This window comes from Melospiza georgiana, chromosome Z (genome assembly GCF_028018845.1).
Source record: "Melospiza georgiana isolate bMelGeo1 chromosome Z, bMelGeo1.pri, whole genome shotgun sequence".
NCBI lineage: Eukaryota > Metazoa > Chordata > Aves > Passeriformes > Passerellidae > Melospiza > Melospiza georgiana.
Genome location: NC_080465.1, coordinates 69,204,405 through 69,219,089, shown reverse-complemented (window position 1 = coordinate 69,219,089; position 14,685 = coordinate 69,204,405). Strand labels below are relative to the sequence as shown.

Below are 14,685 nucleotides of genomic sequence, written 5' to 3'. Positions count from 1 at the left end.
CCACGTAGTGTTTTTGACAGCTACTCTTCTATTCTCCCCACCATAATTTAAAATATGTATTTTCAAGCCATCACATAGCAATGCAACATGAAAATCCAGCCTAGATCAGAGACCAAAGGAAATGGTCTTTTGGAAGAAGCTGTTCAAAAGAGGTATGATGACCCTTGGTGTTCCAGGGCTTCAGAAAACAACGCAATACTGCTGTTATGAAAGAACCGTATGCAGCCTCAAATAATCCAAATTTTAAAGCCCTTTCTTGAAGAGTATTTTCTGTTTCAATGCCTATCTCAATTCCATAGTAATTCCAGGAAAAAAAATCACTACATCTTTGGGAGACAAAACCCAGAAATTTCAACCTTTTCTTACTGTAGTTCCAAGAGTTCTCCAGACTTCAATTACATCTTAAAAGATATGTTGAGACTTTGAAAATAAGTTACCTTGTCTTTGAAATACTTTGGTCTAAATATTAAAGCATATTATTACAAATAAATGTTAATGCACCATATTTTCTACAGTAAAAAGGAGCAAGTCTGTGAAAGGCCTGCTACCTCAAACACCATTACAATAGAGATAAAATGCAAAATGTTACTTAGTGGTATTTCAGCTTCAAAATAATCAATTAGACTATATGCTATTTCCTCCTTTTCTGTACATAAGGGTTTGATCTAGCACCATTAGTCATCACAGTGCATGTGTCAGCTGATTTTGCCATGCAATAGGTAAAATCCCCAAACTTGCTTATCTCTTGCTGTTCCCTGATTTATATTTAGGTCATAAGCAAAGACAATGGAATTTTTGGATAAAGCTGAACTGTAAATCTTGTGATTTTTTTCACTCTGAAGATAGATTATTTTTTCTTTAATGTAGCTATTTAATAATGGTTCACTTAAAGACTATAAGCAACATAAGCTAGTACTTTTCTTTCTGACACATGCATTACAGTGGGTATTTTAGAGGGCCATATTTAAGTTCATCATCTAGTCAGCATTGCTTTCTTCAGCTGTTCAGAGCAATTTATTCATCAAGAGCTAACTGAGGCAGACTCAGTTCCCCCCTACATAGTGCACAAAGTAAAAATACAGTTACTGCTCTAATTTAGTGACATTTCATACAGATCTGCATTTACACATGGTATAAGGCAGTGGAAAACTATACTCCGTTAGATTCATGTTAAAATTTCTCCTCTTGTGAGTGAATCCTGTTATCCAAAAAACTGCTGAAAATTAATCTGAAGGAAAAAAAGGCACCCGAACCATGAACTGAGTAGAACTTGTGAAAAAAAGTTCACTTTAAACACAGTAGTTCTCTTCTTTTATCCTGGATCTTTCCTGGTATGTCTGTAAGTTGGTGCAAATTTTAAAAACACATTATTTTGTCATATATAGTGTCTTTTAAGCACTGTTTTAATCTAGCAGGCAGAAAAACAGGCATGTTATCCTATCTCCATTTACTTTCAAGTGTCATTTCCAATTAGAATACTTCTCCATATCTCTATTGGTTTTACATATTCTCTAAGTATTTCTGCCCTGTATCCCACTCTTAAGGCAGAGCAGAAGTAACACCTGATGGAAAGTGAGATGTAAAAGGGATTGCATTTTGCTTCTTGGCTTCTGCACTGCAAGAACAGACTGCTCTTGTAGACAATAGCAATTCCAAAATGAAAAGGCATTATCTCTCACTTGACTTGGAGAAGCTGCTTTCAGGGAATTTAATTTATTTATCAGCACTTCTGTATACCTTTTGAAATACAAAATCAATTAATACACCCTAAAAATTACAACAAAACACCATCATCATCTTTCTCCATGGGAAAATTCAAGGTAATTCACAGCCTAAGATACCTGGCTTGAAGATTAAGAAACATTATCTCTCTTAGCATATCTGAGAGAGCCATGCTGAAAAAAGGTAAAATCCAGTTTCGAAAAGTACACAGGCCAGAAGAGTAAAGGGATATGTATAGAGGGGGATATCTCTTTTTTCTCACCTGGTCGTTAAGCCTCTTCTGTGATATAGATCAGAGATGATACCAGAGCCAAGGCACTGAACTTACTGCACCTTTGATGTACCTTCAACACAGCACTTCTCCCTGGTCCTAAACCTCCACCTTCACCCACTTTAACCCTTTTTCAATCCAGATACAAACAGGGCTCTCCTGCAAAACTGAAGCCACTTTCCAATAGCATCTATTACTCTTGGTTGCGTGAAGGATGTGGCCTCAAAGGAAACAGTAAGAATTCTGTGGTGTACAAAGCATATTAATAAGCAGCTAGGAACTGAAATCCCAAAAAGGATCAGATCACCCAGCCTTACAGTGGCTTGTTCTGACCCCTGTAGAGCAGGAGGATGTGACAGGGCCAAATACATAATGGCACAAAAGCCAACCATTTCTCTGCAGCACCAGAAAAACGGCATCATCTTAAGCTCTCAAAGAAGTCGGTGTTAGTTTTATTGGTTTGTACACTCTTTTCAGCAAGGAGAGTCTGAAGCATTGCTGGCCAGTTCATTAAAATTCATCGTAGAAATCCCAGTTTTCTCCATATTCCACACTCTGATTTCTAAAGGAAATCCTGCCTCATGCACACCAGAAGCAACAGCATTCATTTGTACATGTGCAGTTCACGTCCTTCACAGTGTCCCTTGGCTTGTTTCCCCTATTATACATCCAAAAATTACTGAAGCTGGCTTGTTTTCTCCTTATGTATTGTCAACTTATAAAGTGTTTCTCAAAACACTCACTCGGCGCACGGACTAAACAACACTTGGCTAACGGCAGGAGTCCAGCTCCCGCTCACAGCAAGAGCCTGCACTCCTAGATAAGCCTTGAGCATGTCTAGACATGTGTTCCCCATTCCCATCATGGACAGCACCTGTTTTGAGGTGATCTCTCCTATTGGAAAGAAGAACAGCTGTCAATTTTGCACCAGAAGCAGAGGAAGGCAGAACTCCAACTGAGCAATGCTTTGCAGGTTACAATTCATCAAAACTGTGTATTTCCATACCACTGGCAAAGTTTCACTTCAACCATGGAAATGGTGAGATAACTGTACAAGGTGGATGAAAGATTAAAGCATTAAAAACAAAACAAACAAAACAAACTAACACATAAACATGGTCCAAAACAATTCCATGTTTGGATTCACATGGTCTAAGTGTCCTGAATTTAAACATACCGAAATATATACCAAATACATACCAATCTATAAAAAAAATACTGATGCAACCCCTTAAAAGTGATTTTATTAGTGCAAGGAGGATGCAGATGAATACAGACAAATACAGCATCTGCTACTCAGTGTCCAACCTAGATCTTCGCCTCTTCCAATTAATATCCTCCCCCTTTTTGTGGCTTAGGTTAACTGGGAATTTCTGTCCAAAACCAGTTTCATCCAGCCTGTTCACCCCAGTGAATGAATTACTCCTACCATTGTGCCATGCTGAGTGCCAACACAATCTTCATTGCTTTCCAGCAATGGAAAAAGTAACTGGCAACTGCCTCCTGCAGCAGCTTCAAAGTGATCTCCTGATCTGCCCACCACACACAGATGAGCCCCCTTGGAGATGCAGGCACTTCAAGTCTCAGGGAACCCATCCAAGTGTTTCCCAGTTTTTGATCACATGATAGGAATACATGAAAATCATCCTCACACATGAAATACACTACCCCAGCTTGCATGGCTTCTGATACAGTATTCGTGAACATGAGCTACACAATTAGAACAGTCTCGCAAAATCTGAGAGTTTCAACAGAAAGAAAGAAGACTAAACCTAGAAAGACAATCTCTTGGGATTCCTGTGTTAGCACCTAGAATGAGCACCTTCTCAAACTTCTCCATTGACAAAGCAACTTTTGAGTAGTATGCACAATGGATGGAAAGCAGAACTCCACCAAAAGCTTTTGTGAGCTTTGCAGTATAAAACAAAACAACTTTACTTCCAAAGTGCAGCCTAGGGGTCAGTGAAATCTTCCATAACCCACTGAGCAGACTTCCTAACCCAGCTTCCTAAGAGCAAGGCCAGCCTCAGTATCAGTGGGCTCCTTGAGAGCAGGATTTAGCAAAGCTAACAAACTAATAACCTTTGAGGCTCTAAAGCATCAATTTGATTGCACAGCACTACATGTAACTCACCTTTTCTACATTTTTCTTACTCTCACTTAAATCCCAGTTTAGAAACCTTTCATAATTATAAAACCAAGCTGCCAATATATAAAGAAAAAGGTTTAATAGGTTTAATAGGATTTTAAAAAATTTCTATTCAAACACAAAACTACTATGGATGACAGCATGACAACAATGTAAAGCATGAAGTATACTATTCATCTCACTGGAGTTTGTTCAGTTAAAAAAATGGCTACAGAATTTATTAAAGGCTAGATTAGTTTAGTGGCCTTTATCCTGGCTTTTTTAAATTACAAGCAAAATTCATAATGCAGTAGACTTCATAGATAGGTGTTTGCCTTGATGGCAGCAGCACATGTCATGTATCTCCAATCATCTGACACATCCTAAGTGACATACACAGAAGGGAGCAAAGCCTGGAACCAAAACAAAGGAAATCTGTTTCTTCTTTACATCCTCTATCTTTTAAAAGTACTCTACAACATTTTATTTTCATAGTTGAAACACTAAATATTTAAGCATGAGGTATGTGAGCTAACCGGGTAAGAGACTGGATGAGCCAAAGATTAACTTTTTTCAATATTGAGACACCATTTCAAAAAATGGCAAAGCATCTGAAAACTGTTTTAGCAATTTGTTTCAAATTAGATTATAGTGAAAACTGAGATGGTGTTAAAATAGACAGAAAAATGGAACCCGGGACTTTCTAAAATGAAATTGCATATTTCGGCCTTTACGTATCATTATTAGCTGACACTATATAGCTGTTCAAAGTAATGGAAAAGATTAAATCAAGGTTTGCTACAGTAGGTCAAATGAAAAACCATTCAACTTTGCAAAAATTTAGATTAAAATCGAAACCTTCAGATTTTGAACCACATTTTTTCCCAATTATATTTTTTGCAGTGTCCCAAGGGCAATACTGTAGGGATTGCACAAGGAGATCTGTTCACAAATTAAGCACCTATAATTTCAAGCTACTTTGAAGAAAGGGTAAGATGGGCATTAAAGTTATTCTCCCTGGAACTGGCTGCTCTTTGAAGAGTAGAACAGTCAAACAGAAATCTGTCTACTAAATCTGAATGCTATTTAAATTCTATACATTATATTTGAATGCTATATAAATAAATTATATACATTATATTTGAATGCTATATAAATTGCATACAATTAATTTCTAAAAAGTAGTGTGCATTTTAATTATTATTTCTATACAGAACAGTAGAAGAGATTGCACAGCACTCTTAGGGGGTTTAAAGTTACAGTCTGCAAAACTTTGTCTACCTAGGATCTGCATTTTAAACTACTTACACAGTTGAGAGCATGTCACAGTTGAGCATCTTCAAAGGAAAATCAATTTTGCATGAAAGACAAGAGTTCAAGTTGCAGTATAGTAAGAACCATAGGAAATTACCAAATATAAAACACACACCAAACACAAAGTTAAAGACTGTCAGAAGGTAAGGGCAGCTTGGATACACAGAACAGTCAAGAAATTTTCAGACAAGAGATTAAAAACCCCAGCAGTTCATTGAGTTGGAAAGACAGAAAAAATTCCAGATGGCAACAAAGCTGTTCCCTCTGCCACACCTGCCACGGTGGCAGGATGCAAGGCAGGTTGGAGAAGGCAGTTCTGCTGGAACTGAGCCGCAGGAGACACGGTGGACAGAGATGGCTGGATTAATAAACAGCCCCTGTTGGGAAACCAAGCAAAGGCAGTTTCGAATTACCTCTGGTAGCAGATGGGCAAGTAACGGAAGGGTTCGAACTGTTTGATTTTTACGGCAGTGTGAGTAAACAAACAGCTTTATTTTGTGTGTGCTAGAAACATGTCACAGCAGGAGAAATTAATGGCGAATGCCACAGGAAACTGTATCGCACAGAAATATTTCTGAAAGGGTTGGAAATGACACATTAGCACGTGCAAGGCCAGTGAGAAACTGTTTTGTGGATAAAAGTGATTGATTTAAAAAGATTGTCAACAAATTAAAACAGAGCTATCCTAAAGAAAAGTTGTAAGGATATTTGCTCATTTTCTGATCAGAAAAAAAGAAAGCATAAGGTACTTACTTCTGGTAGAAAACCACTGAAAATTGAGTGCAACGCACAGTGGAAAAGAAAGAACTCTTCCAGGTACATATACATGTCAAAAGCTAATGGGCGACTTACATTATAGTTTTATTTATAAGTTTACCTGTATCATCAGTTTAGAGCTCTAGGCAAAGCTAATTTTGTACAGAAAAAAAAATTGAACCCAGGCAAGTGAAGCAGAGGTATTCTGCTGACCGGGAGCAGACAGAAAAGGCTGAAACAGATCCCACATCTCAAAGACAATCACCCTTCATTCTTCAGCCAAATCCAAATCATTGGCTATTCAAGATCAAAATTAAAGAGTTTCCTAATAATATTTAAAATTGTGAAACAGTGAAAATGCTGTGTGTCTACGTAACTAAAAGGAAGACGTTCTAGACTTTTTTAAGGTGAAAGAATTTCCCCAAGGGAATGAGAATGGGAAATGTCTATCCAAGAAACAAAATATCACTTGAACATTTGCAAGTTATTACAATGGAAGTTAAAATATTTGAAACAGACCTGTTCTGTTAACACAGCAGTGCTATTGTTCACAAAAAAGGCCAAAAGAGTCCAGTTGCACTAACTTTCTTCTCCCAAGTCTCCCCCAACCATCTTCAATATCCTAATACATCTTTGATATTTGACTCTACTACACATCCTCCTCTTTGTGAAATAACTCCCTATGAGGTCTTGGTCTGTCTTTGCAAAGTATGATGATAGAGGGAAATAGAAATTTCAAGTCTCTGAGCCTTTTTCTAAAGATGGGTAGTACTAAAAAATTCCACCTGACGCTTCTTATTTGAGATGAGCCAAGCTAGCTCTGCTGTGTCTAGCAATTGCTTTCCAGTTGATGGACAAAGGAAGTTATATGTCAGAATTAAAAAAAAATTTTAAATCCCATCTGAAAAATGACAGAAGCCAAAGAGGTCCTGGGAAAATACTTTTCACGAGAATTGTATTGTTCATGTTGCATTTTCAAGCAACAAGAACATATGCTGAGGTCACAGGTTTCATCTGCACAAGGAAATCAGAAACAAAAGCCTGAATAATCACAGCTCCAGAAAGTTATGCACTCAATAGATGTTCTGAGTCTTAAATTCATTCAAAATATTTTACCCATACTCTACAGACATGACCCTAGCATGCATCATGACTGCTCATATGGCAGAATCTTGGGCTAGTACCAGTTTTGGTGGAGGGATGAGTTACTTACAGAAGAAAATATTCTTTCCAATCACAAATTATTCTCGTGGACTTCTCAGAATCTTGGAATATTAGCACCAGGAGAAAAGGCAACAATGATTGCACAAATTATTCATACAAAGACTCTGATATTAAACTAGACACATATTAAAAGACTGTCAGTGAGAAAGTTTATTGATCAATAAGTGGAACAATTCATAAGAAAATGCTGCCTACTGATGTCTATTTACTGCACTGCATGTAACTGATATGATCAGCTCAGATTAAGGTAGGTGCATTGACACAGCAGAACACACAGGCTCTCCATACCTCACCTTTCCGCCTCAGCTTGGGAGCGTCATGATTTCAGTCCTATAAACATGCAATGCCTCCAAAAACCTACTTCTTATCCTGGTCAAAGAAGCACAGGCACTGACAAAGCCACATTTTATAAACTACTGAAAGACACCCTTCCCTCAAAGACCAGAATCCACAGTCCTCCACCTTTTTCTTAGACAAACTGTTGAGAGCTCAGCCAGGCAGATCCTTTAACACAAGAGGCAGTCTGCAAGCACTAGAAGATGTACACCTTGACCCAAAGTCCTAAGAATATATCCTTTCATTATTCTAATTGTCATAGCAATAGAAGATTAAATTTGTGTGGCATTTTCTGGAAACTAACAGATCATCTAATTTCCAAAGATTGTATACTGTTATTTGCTACCATTATCACTTGAGGAAAATCTGCCACTTGTGTTCTCATAAGAGAACACAGACATAGTCAACTCAAACAAAGACAAAAACCTCATAGAAAATGCATCATCCTCATATGTGGAAGAAATTAAAATAGAAAAGTTTCTGATCCACAAAGCTGGCACAAGCTATATTAGAGATTTCTGTCTCATCTAGAGGGTTCCTGCAGTTGGGAAAACAAAAGGACCCACCTTGAACTGTGGAGAATGGAATGAGTAGAAGAACTTACTGAAATATGAGAAAAATCCAGCACAGATTTGTTATTTATAAAAGTATAAGGGGTGGTAAATAGTATAAATTTGTACCTGCATAAGCTTAGCAACTGAACAATAAAAGAGTATGAGCACAATTTTTAAACAGATTATGAACAGAAAATTCCTTCAACAATATAGTTTAAATACAATCACGACAGAGTATTCTGGGACTTGTGCTTCTCTTTGCAGCAGCTAAAATAATACAAGCATGTCTGTGCAAAGACAACTGAGTGTATCACCTCAGTTCCAAGCCCTCCTTCTAGACAATGAGAAATGTACTGATGATTCATAAAACAACACTTCCCCCCTAATACAGAGGAACACCCTTTGTAATGGAAAATTCATTCTAACATTTTCAAGCTAATAGTTTGTTTTCTTCAACATTAGCATTGTTGGACTCTGCTCCAGAACTGAATTTCATCCAGCTGAAATAAGGTCAAAATCAGTATTCCTACTGCACAAGGGAAGTTTAAATCCTGCTGGAAAAAAACAGAAAAAATGTACTGTTAACTTCTTTTGGTATGGAAAAAAAAAGACAATGTAAAAAAATACTATGAATATTTTAGTTCTTAAACACTAACTTCAAAAACAGTGAAAAATTCACAAGTTAACGCCACCTTGACACATGAAGGTTTGGATTACACACATTCCTTGCATTAACTACTTGAATACTAGTTACATGCTAACAGCTACTATGCACCTGTTATTAATGCTCAGTTGTAGACATATGGGAGAAAACTTTCATATAAATATTAAGAATGTCCAAAAGGTTATCTCTTCTAAAAGGATGAAACCAATCCCATGTTAGCCCTTTTCCTCACTATTGTGCATGTCCACACTGTATGTTGAATATAATAATAAATCTACTGTTAAAAGATAGTGCTTAAACTATACTAATACCTATAGTCTGTGTGCCATGCTCCCTAGTTGGAAAATTCACATGAACTATATTGCTACCCTCCCCATAAGGCTCTATTTGCCAAACCTAGCATTTTAAAGTGAGACAGGCAGATAAAAGTCTGTGTCAATTTACACTAACAGAAGGACAAATTTCAAAGGTCTTAACGCTACGCCACTCAAATCATGTAAGTTTTTCTGCTAATTTCACAAAAAGCAAGTCTGCATGCATTGCTGTTACATGAACAAAATAGTTCTGCCAATGTAAGGGCTCAGTCTCTGCCCCTTACAGCCTGCAGAACTTGCTCACTGTTAAATGCTATATTGGGATTAACCAGAACAGCCCACTGTAAATTGGTTGGTTTGTTTGTTTTTAATTTAAACAAGGTGTGAAAGCTTGCATTATTACTGAGAAAGCTCTGAGAAATGTCCACTTCAAAAAATTGTGGACAGTAAGAGAGCAACAGAGAGATGTAGGTGAGATAGATGTACCAGTAACAGCTTCATGATGCTTCCTTCGGTAAAGGAAGTCACTTAATGGTGATGCATAACAAAGGCAATTTTTTGCATCTGGAAGCAAGTTAAGTTTCATCGTTTCTCCTCAAACCTGGAAAAAGTCTCCAAAACAATACATCTAACCGGCAAAACCACCATGCATCCCAAAGAGAATAATTTCTCATCATGCCAATATTCCATAAGAGCATTCCACAGTTTGTGGGTTAATGAAAAATTATTACACTGGAAGACTTTTACAGCTCCAACAGAATTTGGTGGAACAATTGCAGATGCTGGGTTCTTATGCCTTGGAGGGACACAATTTTATACAGGATATATTCAACCAACAGCAACACTCAGCGTAGCTAGTGAAATGCTAGATATAGCTTGTGTAAACCATAAGAAACTAAGAGACATTTAATTCTAGAAGGGCACACCTGCGTCTAAATGAAACTATAGAAAACACATTATCACAAATTTCAGCTGCTATTACATTGTACTAAAGTATCTTTAGTACTGTAACAACTGGTGTAACACGAGCACCTACTACACGAAACTTGAAAGAAGTGAACATTTCTCATAAGAAGCTTAAAAGACATTAGAGCTTCAACATCTCTGAAACCTCATTCCAGTTAGACACTTTAGAGAGGAAGGATGCTGGTAAAGAGGTCTTGCAAAACCTTGAGGTGCTCCTTCAAACCAGAGATCATCTGAAAACAATTACTAGTTTGCATTCCAACATGTATTTTGCCTAAGACTACAACCATACTTAAAATCTTACCAAAAAAAAATACTGAGGCAGGACAGGAAACAAACAGTTCGTAGTCTGAATACCATCACCTGCCATCCCTCATCTTATTTAGAACTGTGTTGAGATCGAGCGTTTTCTGACAGCGACATGACACGAAGCCGCACACTGCCGCAGCCTGCCTCCCCTCCCGCAGCCGCAGCCCTGCGTCCGTCTCCGCTCCGACCGACCTCGCCGCACAAGTTTACGGGGAAAGGGGCAGTATGTGGCATTTAGGTCCTAGGCGAGGTTTACTGCTCGGGCTGCTACGCCAGTCCGGCGGTACAGGAACAGGCTCCCTTCCCTCCCCGACCCCAGGCACAGCCGCGCACTCCGCGCCCGCCGCCCCACAGCCGCTCACAGCGCGGGGCCGCCGGAGCCGCGTCCCGCCGGCGCCTCTGCCCGCATCTGCCCCGCTGGCTCCCACCCACTCCCACAGGCAGTGCAAGGCGGCGCGGCAAGGGACGGGCACGGAGCCCCGCGGCAGCGCGGTAAGGGATCTCGGCGGAGCCCCGCGGCAGCATGGCCGGGGCGCGCCGCCTCCCCAGAGAGTGGAGCGCTGAACCGCGCCGAGCGCTTCGCCTTCCCGGCGCAGGGCGGCCGCGGGGCGGGCAGCCGGGAGCACCCACCGGGGATGGCCAGGTTGGTGAGCGGGGTGCTGTGGAGGCTGCCCGGCAGCGCTGCCATCCAGTCGGCGAAGAGCAGTTCGTTCTTCCCCTGCGACGAAGCCATGCTGCCGCCGCAGCTGTACCGCCGCCGCCGCTCGCTCCAACTCGCCCAGTCCCGGCCACGGCCACCGCCACTGCCACAGCCCCGCCGAGCCCGGGCCCCGCCCGCCTGGCACCGCCTCCCCCCGCCCCGCCGAGCCCCCGCCACCTCCCCGCGGCGCGGCGTGAGAGCCCTCGGGGCCGGCACCGAGCGTGGCGCGACCGGACGGCACCGTCGGGCTCGGCCCGGACACTCGGTGCGCGATCCCGCCCCAAGTACCGCGGGGGTCCGAGGAGCGAGCGGCGTCACGGCCCGGTCGTGGCGGGTCCGCACCGCCCCGGCCCCCGGCCCCAGCGCCCCGGCCCGGGCCGGGAACCCGCAGCAGAGCCCGCCCCCGGAGCGCCGTCTGTGCCTGGGATGGCGGTCGGGGCCCCGGCTGGCGGCTGGTGGCCCTGGGCCTCAGCAGAACCTCCCTGACCTTGGCGGTGGTTCGGCTGAACGCCCCGCGCCGGGATCTGGCATCCCTCGCAGGCGGCTCCCGGGCAGTTTCATCTGCCCCAGATACGAACGTCTCTGTTTGCAATGTGTTGTTCATACGAAAAAAAAATCGGTGCACCTTAGTTGGACATGCCCTGCAGATCGAATTTTTTAGCAATATTTTTTTAATGATCCAAAGTAGTATCTTCTATTACCATCTCCAGCCTGTCTTTGGAGAAGCATCTTAGCGTTGGCAGTAAGGAAGCATTTGCGTGGTTGCCTCAGGATGGATGGATGAATGAACCTTATAAAGCTCTGTGAGCCATTTTAAACTGTTAGAACAAACGTGGCCTTTTCACCTTCAGCATTACCCATTTTTGTGAAAGTTGTTTATACGTGTGTAGAAGTTCATATGGTAGAGCTGTCAAAAACAGTGCCTAGAGAGAGCCATGACTGAGGCAGGTTCACTTTATCAGTTCACCTTGAATTCTTATGAGGGTCAGCTCTGGTTCTGTAGCTTGTGTTCTTACTCAAACCCTTCTATAACAGCTGAGTTTGAAAATAAAACTTAAGGGAACAACTAATAATCGCCCTCCCTTCACCTTCTGTCTAAAGTTTCCAGAGCAAGTATAATGAGAAACTCATCCTTTGGCCGCAATTTCGTGAAAAGTGAGTGACTATTTCTGAGATATTTAAATAAAAGAAATTTTGCTGACTCACTTTTTGCAATAGAAATAGCTCTTGAGGAGAGATTTGACTGGGGAAATGTGATCATATGGTTGACCTTAGGGGAGATGTTGAGTCTGATTTGAACAATACATGAAAAAGGGAGAGGCGAAAGCAAACAGCCACCAAGGCCTGTCAAGTTTTTGCAGTCCTGCTTCCTGTGTGTGAAGCTGCTAATCTGCCCTTTCCAAAATGACTGGTATTAGCAAGCATGAAAAAAAAAGACAGATCCACATTCTGGATATGAAGACATAAGCCTCACTAAAAACATAGAAGATACTACTTACATAAAGGTGGAAGGTGTTACATTACATCATCTTCAGAGAATGGAAGAAATTTTAGTAAAAATTTCAAGATTTTTAAAGAGCATTTCATAAGAGGCAATTAATATTTTGAACAACATGATTAAATCAAATTAGATATTTTATTTAAGGGGTAAAATTGTTTATGAATTGCACTGGTCACTTGGAAAATTGCTGATGAACTTTCATCCATTTCACTGTGTAGCCTACCTTTTCTGAGACAAAACTGAAGTAATCTTTTTGAAAGATTAAACATGTTGTTCATGCTGTTGTTGATCTCTTATGGTCTCTGAAGCTTGGGGATAGCTCAGAGCAAAATAAAACAAATACCAGCAAACTCATCACTTTAAAATGTATTAATATGTATCATGTCTAAAACTACCTTTCAGTAGTGCTTTCTACTCTAATGAAGACCTGTAAATATCCCTTTCTGTACTGACTAGAAACCTGTTGGCATTTACTTCTGCAAGTAATTTGGGCTTTTATATCTTCTTTTTTTTTTAACACCCGAAGTATTATTCCTCATAGTCTGGATTTTAAAACCATGGATACTGTGCTTCATGAAAACTGGCCCACTCTAACATGTCTCACACAAATCATGCTTGAAGAGGTCTGCCTCTATTTCTAGTGCAATGTAACTGCTACAATAGCAGGCTTAAAATCTGTCATTGAGTCGCTGTGGATTTGGGAATCACAGGCTTAAATCACAGGCTGAATTTGAAGTGAGGTGGGATAGGAAAGGAGACTTTTATGGGACAGAATGTGAGAAACATTTATAGAGCAAACTAAGAAACACTGACTTGGAAGCTTTGATATCAAATAAAAAGGTATTTTTTTTAGCTTTTCAGTGGTATGAAAAACATTTTTTTATCTGCTTGGGAGGTGTTTAATAAAAAAAAGGCAAACCATTTATCTTGATTAAAGAGCATTTTATTGTGGTTTAGTTTGAACCTGTTATTTGACTCATTTTCACTGATTTATAAACAATGATAGCCTGTAAATCAAAGGCAGAACATCCAAACAAGCTTTTGTTCCTATTTAAAAACAGTAAGAAACCAAAAAAAAATCACATGTTTGGCTGTATTTTTGAAATCCTCACACATAGCAAGTCTGAACTGTTAAAGAAAGTAGATTCCAGGAATGAAATTATTTAAAACCTTGAAAATACCAGGTAAAATGAAAATTAAAAGCAAAAACCAAGAAAATACCATCTTTGCTTTTTTATTCACAGCTATGCTGAGCTCACTGAAGATGCCACGAAGAGACGAAAAATTGAAATTGTGCTATCTGTTCATCATGTACTGTGTTCTCCCCAGTCTGCAGTGTGTATGAATAGAGACACCTCTGCTTCCATGGAATGGAATAGAGTAATTTAGCCAATAGGAATGTTGCTTCAGCATTCAAAACTAATTACACTATTTAAAAAGACTTCCTGTTGTTTTTATCCTCCTAAAAATATAGCATTTTTACAGTATACATTCACTGTTACACTTTTTCATTTTAGCAATCACACAGTTTGCTTTTTCATATGTCCTTGGCATCTGTTTTAATCGTGTGAATAACAAAGGACTAACAGGATCTTTTTGTGTAAGTTACATAAAGTACATTCCACTCTGAAAGGTAAAAGAAAAAATTACTTAATTGGGCATTGTATTTCTGTGACTATCCTATTATATAGAAAAATTATTTATCTACTTTAAATATATTGTTAATGAATTCAAAATGAGTCTTGGAACTGAAGAATTAGTATTGTTTAAATAGTTGAACTTTTTCAGTGGATTCTGCTTCTGAGGTTGGTTTCTTCCTCCTTCTTACTACCCATTTCTATTATTAGAAGTTTTTCAGAACAAATCCTGGCTGCCATCCCATGTTTGCATCTCTCATGGCTTTCAGTGACTCTATCAGTAACACTT

At 39.9% G+C, this 14,685-nt stretch overlaps 1 protein-coding gene across 2 annotated transcripts in view; it reads right to left on the bottom strand.

The window, feature by feature from the left end:
- Positions 1-11,331, bottom strand: part of PLCXD3 (phosphatidylinositol specific phospholipase C X domain containing 3) — an 80,740-nt gene extending 69,409 nt beyond the window's left edge. For both annotated transcript variants that reach the window (XM_058044193.1, XM_058044194.1), the window contains exon 1: positions 11,189-11,331. In XM_058044193.1, the coding sequence (XP_057900176.1) occupies positions 11,189-11,291 (103 nt within the window). In that variant the 5' untranslated portion in view covers positions 11,292-11,331. The remainder of the gene's footprint in view (positions 1-11,188) is intronic.
- Positions 11,332-14,685: the final 3,354 nt, after the last annotated feature.